Below are 15,986 nucleotides of genomic sequence, written 5' to 3' on the forward strand. Positions count from 1 at the left end.
CTCTGTTTTAGAGTATTTTAATATTGTGCTATTGCTTGAATATAACTAACTGTGTTTTACCCCTTTGCATGGGTTAAACACAAATAAAGTCTGCTCTAATGCATCAATGCACTACTGAGTGACAATTGGTGAGCCAATGACCAGGGGCATATGTGTGTAGCAATCAATCCCCAGCTAGCTTTAAGTAGTGCATTGCTGCTGATGAGCATATCTTTGCGTTTCAACAAGAGAAAAAAGTAAATCTGATAATTAAAGTAAACTGAAACCCTTTTACAATTGCATGCTATATATGAAAAAAATCTATAAACTGATTAGATACGCTTAAAAGGAACATTATATAAATGGCAAAATGCTTCAAGGAGCACAAATTACAGGGACATAAAACGCCTTGAATTTTGCAAGACTTGTGTGTGGTGTTGCAAAAAATTAACATACCAGCCAAGTGTGAAAATGATTTGACATATTCTAAGCAAAATTATTTTAGGTAGACAGAATATGATACTTAGAAAGAGGAAAACAGAAAATGTATTAGAACTGAAAGGTTTAATTAAAAAACAAATGATCACAGAGAAATATCATTTACAATGTGGTTCTGACAATAGAATTAAACCTTTTCCTTTCATGTAAGTGGCAAGAGTCCATGAGCTAATGACGTATGGGATATACATTCCTACCAGGAGGGGGCAAAGTTTACCAAACCTCAAAATGCCTATAAATACACCCCCCACCACACTCATACCTTAGTTTTTACAAACTTTGCCTCCTATGGAGGTGGTGAAGTAAGATGTGTTTGATTTCTTATATGATAGGCGCTTCTAAGCATTTTGAAGCCCAATTCCTCTCAGAGTTCAGTATTTGTCAGAGGAATGTGAAGGGAGTATTGCCTGTTGATTTCATGGTTTCACCTGTGTGAAATCTATTCAGAGACTCTCTGTAATCGGTCGCAGGGATTCATTCCCCTGCCTCCCTTTTCAGATCGACGTTATACTCGTATACCATTACCTCTGCTGATATTTTTTTGTACTGGTTTGGCTGTCTGTTATATGTGGATGGGTGTCTTCTGATGTCTCAGACTGATCCTGCCTCTGATGTTACTGTAGGAACCATGCTGCCTGAACACAGTTCTACCAAAGATAAGTGTGTTTGTAAACAAGCTGATGTTATTTCTTCAGCTCAATTATGTGGCATTTGTCATGATAAGCTGTTGCATGCTGATAATGTTTCTATTAGTACAAATACATTGTCTGTTTTTTCGTTCAACGTTTAATGTACCTGATATTCCTGCAGATGTAAAGAATTATATTGCTGTAGCTATAGAAAAGGCTATGTCTGCTATTCTGCCTTCAAATAAACGTAAAAGGTATTTTAAAACATCTCATAATTCTGATGAACTTTGTATTGACCGACAACATACTGAAGTATCCTCTGCTGATGAGGATCTCTCTGGTTCCTGAAATCAGACACTGAAATTGATAAATCTTCCTATCTGTTTAAGATTTAATATATTCGTTCTTTGTTGAAGGAAGTTCTGGTTACTTTGGGTATTAAAGAGTCTAGTTAACAAAGCCAGTAAACATTTAAATTCTTTTTTGAAACCTACTGAGGCTACTCCTGAGGTTTTTCCTATTCCAGATGCTATCTCTGATATGATTACCAAAGAATGGTCGAAACCTGGTTCATCTATTAATCCTTCGTCTAGGTTTAAGAAGTCATATCCTTTACCTGTGGCTAATTTAGAGTTTTGGGAAAAAGTCCCTAAAGTTGATGGGGCTATTTCCACTCTTGCCAAATCTACTACTATCCCTATGGATTATAGTACTTCTTTTAAGGATCATTTAGACAGGAAGATTGAATCTTATCTCAGAAAAGCTTATTTACATTCTGGCTATATTCTTAACAAAGCCAGTAAACATTTAAATTCTGTTTTTAAACCTACTGAGGCTACTCCTGAGGTTTTTCCTATTCCAGATGCTATCTCTGATATGATTACCAAAGAATGGTCGAAACCTGGTTCATCTATTAATCCTTCGTCTAGGTTTAAGAAGTCATATCCTTTACCTGTGGCTAATTTAGAGTTTTGGGAAAAAGTCCCTAAAGTTGATGGGGCTATTTCCACTCTTGCCAAATGTACTACTATCCCTATGGATTATAGTACTTCTTTTAAGGATCATTTAGACAGGAAGATTGAATCTTATCTCAGAAAAGCTTATTTACATTCTGGCTATATTCTTAGACCTGCCATTTCAATGGCTGATGTGGCTGCTGCTTCAACTTTTTGGTCGGACAGTTTAGCTCGTCAGATAGAAGATCATGATTTGTCGAGCATTGTTCTTTTGCTTCAACATGCTAATCATTTAATTTGTGATGCTATATTTGACGTTAAGATCGATGTTAAATCTATGTCTTTGACTATTTTAGCTAGAAGAGCTTTATAGCTTAAATCTTGGAATGTTGACATGGTGTCTAAATCTAGATTACCATCTCTATCTTTCCAGGGTAAGAATTTATTTGGTTCTCAATTGAATTCTATTTCCATTATCACTGGGGGGAAGGGAGTTTTTCTACTCCACGATAAAAAGTCTAAGGGTAAATTTAAGGTTCCTAATAGTTTTCTCCTCCCCCTAAGGCCTCTGGTTCTAATTGGAGAGCATCTTCAAATTGGAATAAAACCAAGCCTTATTAAAAAAAAAACAAATCCAGCCCCCAAGTCTGCATGAAGGTACCGCCCTCAATCCAGTTCAGCTGGTGGGGGGCAGATTGAAATTTCAGGACATTTGTACAGATCTTTGTTCAAAATCAGTGGATTCAGAATATTGTGTCTCAAGGGTATCAAATAGGTTTCAGAATAAGACCTCCTGTGGGAAGATTCTTTCTTTCTCATGTTCTAACAAATCCTGTGAAGGCTCAGACTATCCAAAATGCGTTTCAGACATAGAGCTTTCCGGGATGATTGTACCAGTTCCTCCCAAGGAACAGGGTTTGGATTTCTATTCAAATCTATTCATTGTCCCAAAGAAAGAGAATTCTTTAAGACCAGTTCTGGATCTGAAGTTTTTAAATTGTTTTGTAAGAGCCCAACTTTCAAAATGGTGACTATAAGGACTATTCTGCCTTTTGTTCAGCAAGGGCATTTTATGTCCACAATAGACTTACAGGATGCTTATCTTCACATTCCAATTCATCCAGACCACTATCGGTTCCTGAGATTCTCTTTTCTAGACAAGCATTACCAATTTGTTGCTCTTCCATTTGGCCTAGCGACCGCTCCAAGAATCTTCTTGAAGGTTCTCGGTGCCCTTCTATCTGTAATCAGAGAGCAGGGTATTGCAGTGTTTCCTTATTTGGAAGATATCTTGGTACTAGCTCAGTCTTTTCATTTAGCAGAATCTCACACAAAACAACTAGTGTGGTTTCTTCAAAGGCATGGTTGGAGAATCAATTTACAAATGAGTTTCTTGATTCCTCAAACAAGGGTCACCTTTTTAGGTTTCCAGATAGATTCAGTGTCCATGACTGTCTTTAACAGACAAGAGGCAAATTAAATTGGTTTTAGCTTGTCTAAACCTTCAGTCTCGATCATTCCCTTCAGTGGTTATGTGCATGGAAGTTTTAGGTCTTATGACTGCAGCATCAGACACAATCCCCTTTGCTCGTTTTCATACGAGACCTCTGCAGCTTTGCATGCTGAATCAATGGTGCAGGGATTATACTCAGATATCACTGTTGATATACTTAAATCCCAACATTCAACTCTCTCTGTCTTGGTGGTTGGACCATCACCGTATTGTTTGAGGGGCCTCCTTTGTTCTTCCTTCCTGGACTGTGATCTCAACAGATGCAAGTCTTACAGGCTGGGGAGCTGTCTGGGGGTCTCTGACAGAACAAGGGGTTTGGAAACACCAAGAGGCAGGGTTAACAATCAATATTTTAGAACTCCATGCTATTTTCAGAGCCCCTCAGGCTTAGCCTCTATTAAAGAGAGAACTTTTCATTCATTTTCAGACAGACAATATCACAACAGTGGCATATGTCAATCATCAGGGAGGGACCCACAGCTCTTTAGCAATGAAAGACGTATCTTGGATAGTTTCTTGGGCGGAGTCCAACTCTTGTCTAATTTCTGCGATTCATATCCCAGGTGTAGACAATTGGGAAGGGGATTATCTCAGTCGTCAGACTTTGCATCCGGGGGAGTGGTCTCTCCATCCAGATGTGTTTCATCAGATTGTGCAGATGTGGGGTCTTCCAGAAATAGATCTGATGGCCTCCCGTTTGAACAAGAAACTTCCCAGCTACCTATCCAGATCCAAGGATCCTCAGGCGGAGATGGTGGATGCTTTAGCGGTTCCTTGGTTTTACCAACCTGCTTACATTTTTCAGCCTCTAGTTCTTCTTCCAAGGGTGATCTCCAAGATCATAATGGAACAATCTCATGTGTTTCTGATAGCACCAGCATGGCCTCACAGGTTTTGGTATGCGGATCTTGTCCGGATGTTTAGTTGCCAACCTTGGCAACTTCCTTTAAGGCCAGACCTTCTGTCTCAAGGGCCATTTTTCCATCAGGATCTCAAATCTCTACATTTGAAGGTATGGAAATTGAACGCTTAGTTCTTAGTCATAGAGGTTTCTCCGACTCAGTGATTAGCACTATGTTACAGGCTCGTAAGTCTATCTCAAGGAAGATTTATTATCGGGTTTGGAAAATCTATATTTCATGGTGCTCCTCTCATAAATTTTCTTGGCATTCTTTTATAATTCCTAGGATTTTACAGTTTCTTCAGGATGGTTTGGATAAGGGTTTGTCTGCAAATACTTTGAAGGGCCAAATCTCTGCTCTTTCTGTCTTATTTTACAGAAAGATTGCTAAACTTCCTTATATTCACTGTTTTGTTCAGGCTCTGGTTCGTATCAAATCTGTTAAGTCTATTTCTCCTCCTTGAAGTCTCAATTTGGTTTTAAGGATTTTGCAGGCTCCTCCCTTTGATCCTATGCATTCTTTGGATATTAAGCTACTTTCTTAGAAAGTGTTATTTCTTTTTGGCTATCTCTTCTGCTAGAAGAGTTTCTGAGTTGTCGGCTCTCTCTTGTGAATCTCCTTATCTGATTTTCCATCAAGATAAAGCTGTTTTGCGGACTTTGTTTAAAATTCTGCCTAAAGTTGTGAATTCTAACAACATTAAGGTAAATTGTTGTTCCTTCCTTGTGTCCTAATCCTAAGAATTCTCTTGAAAGATCTCTACATTCTTTGGATGTGGTAAGAGTTTTGAAATACTATGTTAAGGCTACTAAGGATTTCAGAAATACTTCTAGTCTATGTGTTTTTCTGGTTCCAGGAAAGCTCAGAAAGCCTCTGCCATTTCTTTGGCATCTTGGTTAAAACTTTTGATTTATAAAGCTTATTTGGATGCAGGGCACTCTCCGTCTCGGAGAATTACAGCTCGTTCTACTAGATCAGTTGCCACTTCTTGGGCTTTCAAGAATGAAGCTTCAGTTGATCAGATTTGCAAAGCAGCAACTTGGTCTTCTTTGCATACATTTACTAAATTTTACCATTTTGATGTATTTCCTTCTTCTGAAGTAGTGTTTGAGACAGCTGCCTGAAGAACTTTTCTACCAGTTTGATTCTACAGCCTATGATTTGAGGTTTTTTTAATTTTTTTAAGAAAAACTTAATTTCTCAGCGGATATAGCTGTTTTTATTGTATCCCTCCCTCTTTAGTGACTCTGTGGATTTCCACATCTTGGGTATTATATCCCATATGTCACTAGCTCATGGACTCTTGCCACTTACATGAAAGAAAACATAATTTATGTAAGAACTTACCTGATAAATTCATTTCTTTCATAGTGGCAAGAGTCCATGAGACCCACCCTATTTTTTGGTGATTATGATTTTTTTTTTTATAAAAGCACATTTTTCCCAGTTCCTCTTTTTGTATGCTTTTTTACGCCTCACTATTTGGCTATACGTTCAACTAAAGGTATGAGTGTGGTGGGATGTGTTTTATAGGAATTTTGAGGTTTGGGAAACTTTGTCCCTCCTGGTAGGAATGTATATCCCATACGTCACTAGCTCATGGACTCCTGCCACTATGAAAGAAATTAATTTATCAGGTAAGGTCTTACATAAATTATGCTTTGTTTTTTTTTGTTTTTTTGGGAAAATGGGAAATGTTTACTAAAAACAAAAATATAACAACTCAAAAACAAATAAATCCCTGTTTGATGAATCACAATATATAATTGAGAAGTAATTAACGGATGAATAGCTAATTTCAAATTATTAAATTTGCATGATTCAGTTAGAGCATGTAATTTTAAGACACTTAAATTCACTTCTATTTTCAAGTGTGCTTGGTTCTCTTGGTATCCCTTTGTTGAAAAAATGAGTACACACATATCCTACACTAGTGGGAACTAGCTGCTGATTGGTGCCTGCACACATTTGTCTCTTGTGATTGGCTAATTAGATATGTTCAGCTTGCTGCCAGTAGTAGATAACAAGATAATGACGCAAATTTGATAATGGAAGTAAATTGGAAAGTTGTTAAAAATTGTAATGTAATCTAAAATCATGAAAGAAAATTTTGAAGTTTTCTGTCCCATTAACGAGAGTAAAGAAGTCAGTCATTTCTGTTTTAGTTACAATTATGTTTGTGAATTTTTTTTTATTTTTTATTGAGGATGAATATCACACATAATACATGAATGAACAGGTTATCAAATATTCACAACATATTTGTTCTAGAAAGTTTTTAAACAATAATTGTCCTCTTTTTCTTGCCCCTTGTAAAATCGATATAGGTCCCTCATGGACCATTTTGAGCCGTCCATCTAGGGGTTATATAAAATAATAATAAAAGAAAACATACAAAGAAAAGTAGCATCTGTAAGAAGATTAGTTTTAAAACATACATTTCACAATAGAGTTACACAGATGCTAGTGCCAAATCCGGACACCATAACCATACATTGCTCCTTGAGATGTTAATTTAACATAAAAAATAGAATAAATCGTTATAATTAAACTTCTAACTCAGCTGTTCCCATACTAACCCTGCAAATCAAAATTACAGTTTGTTTTTGTAACCTTGTTGTTCTCAAGGGTGCGTGTCTTAATATATATGGGAGGTTATATATAGTTAAATTACATGTTGTACACAAAGAAATAGCTGGGAGTGACTACTGAATCAGTGATCTATGTCTGTTCGTATTATTTATAATGCTATAAAATTCTTAACTTTGCAATACCCCCATTTTGAACAATATACTGCAGCTTTGACAGAACATATTTTTCCTTGCGATAAGCAAGACCTTTCCTTGTTTATTATTTCCTGTAGCCCAGGCTGTTGACCACAAGGGGGATGTCAGTCCTATGTAAAGGGGCAGTGACAATGTTTAATAAGCCGTATTCTGGTTTTGTTAAAATAAGAGTCCCCACAAGGGCCCCCCACCAAGCCCCGTAAGGCACTTTAGAGTATATATAAGGACTTTGTGAAATTAACAATATCCCCTACATTAACTTTATAGGAAATGTTTCTACAGATCTGTCTGTTCTGTTTAAAAAACCCTTCAGGGCGTATGAGTTCTTTTGTCACTAAGTATAGGTTAAGATTATAGAACAATATTAAAAATTATGGACATTCAAATTCAAACCTGCAACAATTAACTTGCTAAACTGTAGTAAATATGAAACTATTGTATGACATAACATTTCAGTGATTTTACTGATCTATCTCGTCATATGAGCAGCACATCATCCCCATGCCTTAGCTTGTAGAGGCGGGACGGTTTGCATATAAACAGAGTCCAGCTGCAAATGTTTTTTCTTTATATATTAATGTCTGATTTGCTGCCCCCAGTGTCTCTTTGTTAATAGTCGCCTGATGCACTTTGCTACGGTTATTATAGTTGACTTCTGTTAGGTGGCCTGTATCATGTCTGATGACCGTCATATGTGCGGATGAAGAGAGTACCTGATGTTCAAGTGTGTTGTTCCGAGGGTCCTCCACTAACCCCTTTGTATTTCTGGTGCTAATCGGGAGTCCTCTCATCTCCGGGTATCTTTTCAGTGATGTGCCGTGGGTGCTGACCTTTAGTTTTGTGGTTTTTGTGGTCGGAGTGCTTGCTTCCGCTATGTCTGCTGTCAGCGTGCCGTTAGGCGATTCTTTATTATTTTAGGGTCTCTGCTTCCATGTGTCTAGGCCTCCTCCATTGGTTGTGTGTCTTAAGAAAATCTGTTTTCTGCATATAGGTAGAGTTAAATTGATTTTTGCTTTCAACTGGGAAGCAGTCCATTAAGAAGTCCATTGGAGCCTTGTCCATGAGACGCTGGAATAAAGTCTCAATTCTTTGCCATTGTGCGCCAATGGTTACACATGGGTCTGTCTCGTCCGCCATTTTCATAACTGGTGTAGCGTGTTGTATGCCGTATTTGTTTTACCTCCAGTTATAATTTCTCCTCTTTGTTCTGTTGGGAGGTTGATGTTTGAGGTGCTGATGTCTCAGTTCGTCCGGATATGGCAAAGTACCTCGGCTTGCCAAGGGGGAAGCGCCACCTGTTATGTGCCGCCGCACCAGGTCCTTTGTGTCTGTTTCTGAGCTCCGGTTTCACGCACATAGTGGGAAGTGTAATATATTAGACTTCACTATATATTGTGATGCCTTAGATGATTATTTAGCTTTGTTTGCTGTTATTAGACTCCTATTAACCAGCGGATTAGCAGAGTATCACCCGGAGCCCTAAAAAGTGCGACCACTTTGGATCGCTATCCAGACACGCCCCGTTTGTGTATAATTTTATTTTATTATTTCTGTATTTTCTATAAAATTAGCAAAATAAAATTGGAAACAAACATTACAGAAAAAGAAGGCAATGTAATTTATTTTAATAAGCATAATTAAACAATTCATATTACAATCTCAAAATTGTAGCATGTGCCTTTAAAATGACTAAGTTACTCATTCAAAGTACAAAACTTTAAATGTTCCAAATGATTTGTTTATTTTGTGTACATAGTGTGAGAATTTCTGAATACTGCAATAAAAGGGCAAAAAGTGGCCTAAACAAATATACAGTTAAAATGAAGTGCAGTGCCAACATACATTGTAAATTATAATCAAATAATTGAGTTGTAATTCACATATTAGCAAATATTTTATATTTATTTCTGGGATTGTGAACTTGATGAAAAAGATGAAATCACCTGTAGGAATGGTCCCTTTGCAGCCCAGTCCCTGGAACTTCCTGAACCGTACTCCTTCCCAGTCAGAATGATCAGATTATATCCAGCCTGTTGGTATTTCTCAGCAGCATCATAAATATCAAGCTGGAAAAAAAAGAATAGTAAAAAAAAAATAATAAAAAAAAAAAATGCAAGAAATCTAGAAAGTACCTTTATATCATGAGAAGTATTTTTTTATGTTTTATTGAAGAAACTGAACAAAGCATTACCGGCAAATTAAAACCCAATACTTCCATACATCAATACTCCTAGTCACAACAACTCAGATAACAGGAGTACTATTTTAACATTTCTATAACCCAATTATTTTGAGAATGTTCAAGAAAAAAATGCATGTTAGTCTCTTTTAAAAAAAGTAAGATAACATTTTATTTTAATAATATTATACTATATCTACCCTAAGTATATCATATAGTATACTGAAAAGATCCCCTTTACTTACAGGTCGAGGACTCTCCTGGACCAATTTACACATATTTTGAGTGTAATGGGGAATAATAAGGTGGTAAGTAATACAAAAAAGGCCAGTTTTGTTTTTTTGGTATATTTTGTGACCCCCTATAATAAAATAACCTTGCATAAAACAGAGACTACCCCTCAACAATAAAGCTTAGTATCCACTCTTGGGCCTTAATACACCAAAGTTTGTTCTGGGGGGGGGGGGGGAATACCAGGAGTATAAAGGACAAGAGAATGTCACTATTGGGCCTCTTCACTTAAACTGTGACTGCAGGAAAGCTTACACAAATGGCCAGTAGGCCTCAATAATGTGGTACTCATTAGCCTTCAAGTATGCTTCAGGTATATCAAAATACTTTAGTGGTAAGAAAGGGCTATAACTGAGATAAAAAAAATATGAAGAATAACAGCAAATGAAACATCTAATTGGAGGCATCTGACTTTAAAGAGCTCTTAAAAGTAAAATAATACTGATTCACAAATATGGGATTAAGGAATATGAAGCACTGTCTTAAATAGTAGAGATACTTTATAATACAAGTGAATAGTTAAGACATACATTGAAAGAGTTATCAGCAAAATGTGTCTGGAATGTACACCCTGAAGGTTGCTGGTCTCAATAAGTCACTTCCAGTAAAATAAGGGTCTCTAGTCTACTCTAACTCTCTGTAGCACATGCAAATGAAACCACAAGCCCCTATATGCATCTTTCTGAAAAACATAATGGTTAAGGACTGCAATACTTGCAGATGCCATCCCAGACAATGACAAAATCCTGTAGTATTCTTGTTCAAGCTCTTGAAATGCTGCTCTAGAAGCTGTTCAAGTGCACAGAAAATTTACCCTCAGCTCCAGCTGCCATCCTTACATAAGTTTTAATGATGAGACAATTATGTAGTCAGCTTAAGTCTGCTGTCACACTAAGCAGCGGCGGTGTGCCCCCACCATTCCAGTATCTAAGACTATATATCAATATATATCAATCTGCACCTCACACACTCACTCCTGTAGAGTGAGCTGTATTTGTCATAAGTGGATGGATACACTAGTAGGTGATAATCAGCAAAATTATCAGCCCTTCTTCACAGTGACCAACTAAGCAAATCATCATGGCCGCCGCCCAGAAGTAAGTTTTTCCCCTGCTTTATAAACTTTGGAGTTTAACATCGAAACAACTAGTAATTGCAAACATGTGCTAGCTGATATTAACTTTAAACATATTGTTTTCTATTCTGCAGTGTCCATTTTAAAAATTCTGCAAAATCCTCTATTCAATTTTTTATAGCTAAATAATTAAACCAACTTAAAAAGAAGTCCTGATATAAAGATTACTTAAAAATATAATACATTCCCAAACCCATTTACAATTCTTGGTTTAACAAAACATAACTGTAGTTCAAAACTTCTGCTGATTTTGTGTAAATGTACAAAAAGGCCCTTAAAAAGCCTTAATAAAACAAAATTCAATAGATGATAGAGTTTTTTCTATTATTATTTGGAGTGAGCACTCTGTGGTGCCCAAGGGATTAACACTCCTCTGTATGACTGAAAGGAGATGGATAAAGTTCTGTATATGACTGAAAAGTAGTTGTTATTTACTGTTCTGTATGTGGCTGAAGTACTGTTTTCAGCTAGGAATACATATGAGGCACATATGGTGCAAAAATGTGTGGGGTTATGTGTGTTTAGGGCAGCAAACAAAAACTGAATTTGCTACTTCATTCTCATACCTAAACAAATATTTACTATGTTTTTTTTTTCATAAAATGTAAGGTTGGAATTTAATTACCATGAAAGTATTTTGCAGAGATTAGTAGAGTGAGTTTGTTCTACAACATGATACAGCTCATATGGATGCACATTTCAGGCCCTTACCGTTTCATTTGTAGGTAAGTGTATGGTCTGAGGAGCCTGCTTGTTCAAGAATTTGTTTAACAAACGAATGTTTGCAAATGTTCCCCTCGCCATGATTGCATCGTTCCCTCTGCGTGAGCCATACGAGTTAAATTCTCTTGGAGTCAAACTACAGGCAAAAAAAAGGGGAAAAAAAAGGATAAAGTAATAGATACAACGGCAATGCATTATCTATTTAAATATTTTGCCTATACCATGTTGATGTAAAACCAGCATTTTATTAAAGAGAAAGTAAAGTAAAAATTAAAAATACATGATTTAGATAGAGTGTGCAGTTTTAAACAACTTTTAAATTTCTGCTATTACCTAATGTGCTTCATTCTCTTGGAACCCTTTGTTGAAAAGCAACCCTAGGTAGGCTTAAGAGCAGCAATGTGTTACTGGGAGTTAGCTGCTGACTGGTGGCTGCACATATATGCCACTTGTCATTGGCTCACTCAATGTGTTCAGCTAGTTCTCAATAGTGCATTACTGCTTCTTCAACAAAGGGTATCAATAGAATTAAGCAAATTTTATAATAGAAGTAAAATGAAAAGTTGTATTGCTCAATCTGAATCCTGAAAGATACATTTTGGGCTTCATTTCCTTCAACTAATCAGCTATTCTGGAAAATGTGAGAATACTTCAGAAAGCATTAAACAGCTTCCAGGGGTTGACATTTACCTACATGTTTAAAAGCATCCCTAAGGGGCCATCTTTTGCAAACAAATATTTGCAGAGCAAATAATAATCACAACCGGTATTATATGTATAGTTTGTGTTAACAGAACAGTGCTTTATCTTTGGGAACAATTATTTCCCAGAGACATTGAACATGAGTTTTGTTTGGCAATCACTACAATTGTTTAAAATAAATTAATTACATCAAAAAGTGAATATTAACAGCACACAAGTATATGTAGCACAATCTGAATAGTAAAATCAATAAGATTTGCTGAAGATTTTTTTTAAACCTAAAAGAATTTCCCAGATGAATTTATAATTAAAAACTAGAAGAAGGTTAAATCATTTTGCAAATAAATCCAGAAAACATCTGGTCATCAAAGCCTCCCCCTATTAGGCACAATGATGCTTACCCTTTGTTAGTAAGATATCGTGCTGCAGGACTGTTCCTTGCAATGTTCCCAGCAGGAGATATGTGATCAGTAGTTACGGAATCTCCCAAATTTAAGAGGACATATGCTTCAGTGATGGATTTAGGAGGCTGAAGTTCCATTGTCTAAAAACAACACGTGCACAAATTAAACAAATGATTAAGTAGAGCAGCAGTTTATGTATGGACAGGTAACTCAATAATGAGGTCTAATGAAAAAAGGTAAGCTTAAAGGGGCAATGTGCCCTGTGTCTATTAGTTTTCATCTATAACAAGGTGTATTAAAATATAGACAAGCCTGATTTAACTGAAATATCGCCAAGAAACACGTTGCTATTATTTTTTTGACCATTTTGTTTTACCTTGAATGGATTTAACAAATATATTTTATATCCATGCTCCCCAAGGCAGAACACTGTGCGATCTGCGTTTTTATCGCAGAAGCTGAAGGGTCTCTGCAGAAAGAACAGTGTTTTAAAATAAGTCGCAACGCATAAGAATGCGGGACCTACGTCACTTCCGGTGATGTGAAATCAGCTGTTGGAGGTGTGTGGCGCTCAATGCACATGCGTAAGAGGCCCAACCTCCTCAAAACAGCTGTTTAAGGCTACGCAACGGGTTGAGGAATTCTATGGCCCGTAATCTTCATTGCGCATGCGCGCACAATGCCGCACATGCACACACGGACCTTCTCTCACTCATCAGAGACAAGGTGCAGTCGGCACACTGGCAACACAACCCTATTGGTTGTACAGCCACTGACTTCACGGACACACGGGGGTGGTGATGGGGCTTTCGTAAGTTACACAGGGGGTGCTTATAGGGGTTACAGGGGGTGCTGATGGAGCTTATGTAGGTTACAGAGTGGGTGCCTATGTGGGTTACAGGGGGTGCTGATGGGGCTTATGTAGTTTACAGAAGGGGTGCTTATATGGGTTACAGGGGGTGCTGATGGGGCTTATGTAGTTTACAGAGTGGGTGCTTATGTGGGTTACAGGGGGTGCTGATGGGGCTAATGTAGGTTACAGAGGGGGTGCTTATATGGGTTACAGGGGGTGCTGATGGGGCTTATGTATTTAACAGAGGGGGTGCTTATGTGGGTTACAGGGGGAGTTGATGGGGCTTATGTAGGTTACAGAGGGGGCACTTATAGGGGTTAGAGGGGGAGCTGATGGGGCTTATGTATTTAACAGAGGGGGTGCTTATGTGTGTTACAGGGGGAGCTGATGGGGCTTATGTAGGTTACACAGGGGGTACTTATGGGGGTTACAGGGGGTGCTGATGGGGCTTATGTAGGTTACACAGGGGGTACTTATGGGGCTTATGTAGGTTACAGTTACACAGGGGGTACTTATGGGGGTTAAAGGGGGTGCTGATGGGGCTTATGTAGGTTACAGAGGGGGTGCTTATGGGGGTTACAGGGGGGCTGATGGGGCTTATGTAGGTTACACAGGCGGTGCTTATAGGGGTTACAGGGGGGGCTGGTGGGGCTTATGTAGGTTACACAGGGGGTACTTATGGGGGTTAAAGGGGGTGCTGATGAGGCTTATGTAGGTTACAGAGGGGGTACTTATGGGGGTTACAGGGGGTGCTGATGGGGCTTATGTAGGTTACAGAGGGGGTGCTTATGGGGGTTACACAGGGGGGCTGATGGGGCTTATGTAGGTTACACAGGCGGTGCTTATAGGGGTTACAGGGGGGGGCTGGTGGGGCTTATGTAGGTTACACAGGGGGTACTTATGGGGGTTACAGGGGGTGCTGATGAGGCTTATGTAGGTTACACAGGGGGTACTTATGGGGGTTACAGGTGGTGCTGATGAGGCTTATGTAGGTTACACAGGGGGTACTTATGGGGGTTACAGGGGGTGCTGATGAGGCTTATGTAGGTTACACAGGGGGTACTTATGGGGGTTACAGGGGGTGCTGATGAGGCTTATGTAGGTTACACAGGGGGTACTTATGGGGTTTATGTAGGTTACAGTTACACAGGGGGTACTTATGGGGGTTACAGGGGGTGCTGATGGGGCTTATGTAGGTTACACAGGGGGTACTTATGGGGGTTACAGGGGGTGCTGATGAGGCTTATGTAGGTTACAGAGGGGGTACTTATGGGGGTTACAGGGGGTGCTGATGGGGCTTATGTAGGTTACAGAGGGGGCACTTATGGGGCTTATGTAGGTTACAGTTACACAGGGGGTACTTATGGGGGTTACAGGGGGTGCTGATGGGGCTTATGTAGGTTACACAGGGGGTACTTATGGGGCTTATGTAGGTTACAGAGGGGGTACTTATGGGGGTTACAGGGGGGCTGATGGGGCTTATGTAGGTTACACAGGCGGTGCTTATAGGGGTTACAGGGGGGGCTGATGAGGCTTATGTAGGTTACACAGGGGGTACTTATGGGGGTTACAGGGGGTGCTGATGAGGCTTATGTAGGTTACACAGGGGGTACTTATGGGGCTTATGTAGGTTACACAGGGGGTACTTATGGGGGTTACAGGGGGAGCTGATGAGGCTTATGTAGGTTACACAGGGGGTACTTATGGTGGTTACAGGTGGTGCTGATGAGGCTTATGTAGGTTACACAGGGGGTACTTATGGGGCTTATGTAGGTTACACAGGGGGTACTTATGGGGGTTACAGGGGGAGCTGATGAGGCTTATGTAGGTTACACAGGGGGTACTTATGGTGGTTACAGGTGGTGCTGATGAGGCGTATGTAGGTTACACAGGGGGTACTTATGGGGCTTATGTAGGTTACACAGGGGGTACTTATGGGGGTTACAGGGGGAGCTGATGAGGCTTATGTAGGTTACACAGGGGGTACTTATGGGGGTTACAGGGGGTGCTGATGAGGCTTATGTAGGTTACACAGGGGGTACTTATGGGGCTTATGTAGGTTACAGTTACACAGGGGGTACTTATGGGGGTTACAGGGGTTGCTGATGGGGCTTATGTAGGTTACAGAGGGGGTACTTATGGGGGTTACAGGGGGTACTTATGGGGCTTATGTAGGTTACAGAGGGGGTACTTATGGGGGTTACAGGGGGTGCTGATGGGCTTATGTAGGTTACACAGGCGGTGCTTATAGGGGGTTACAGGGGGGGCTGGTGGGGCTTATGTAGTTTATACAGGGGGGCTTATGGGGGTTACAGGGGGGGCTGGTGGGGCTTATGTAGGTTACACAGGTGGTGCTTATAGGGGTTACAGGGGGGGCTGGTGGGGCTTATGTAGGTTACACAGGGGGTACTTATGGGGGTTACAGGTGGTGCTGAT

General features: G+C 39.3%; 1 protein-coding gene across 1 annotated transcript in view; it reads right to left on the bottom strand.

Moving 5' to 3' along the window:
- The window catches only part of ACO1 (aconitase 1), a 212,609-nt gene that overhangs the window by 22,368 nt on the left and 174,255 nt on the right, over positions 1–15,986 (bottom strand). Inside the window, 3 exon segments of the mRNA XM_053702628.1 lie at positions 9,207–9,329; positions 11,580–11,727; positions 12,695–12,837. Of these exon segments, the coding sequence (XP_053558603.1) occupies positions 9,207–9,329; positions 11,580–11,727; positions 12,695–12,837 (414 nt within the window).

The sequence above is a fragment of the Bombina bombina genome, chromosome 2, assembly GCF_027579735.1.
Source record: "Bombina bombina isolate aBomBom1 chromosome 2, aBomBom1.pri, whole genome shotgun sequence".
Lineage (NCBI taxonomy): Eukaryota > Metazoa > Chordata > Amphibia > Anura > Bombinatoridae > Bombina > Bombina bombina.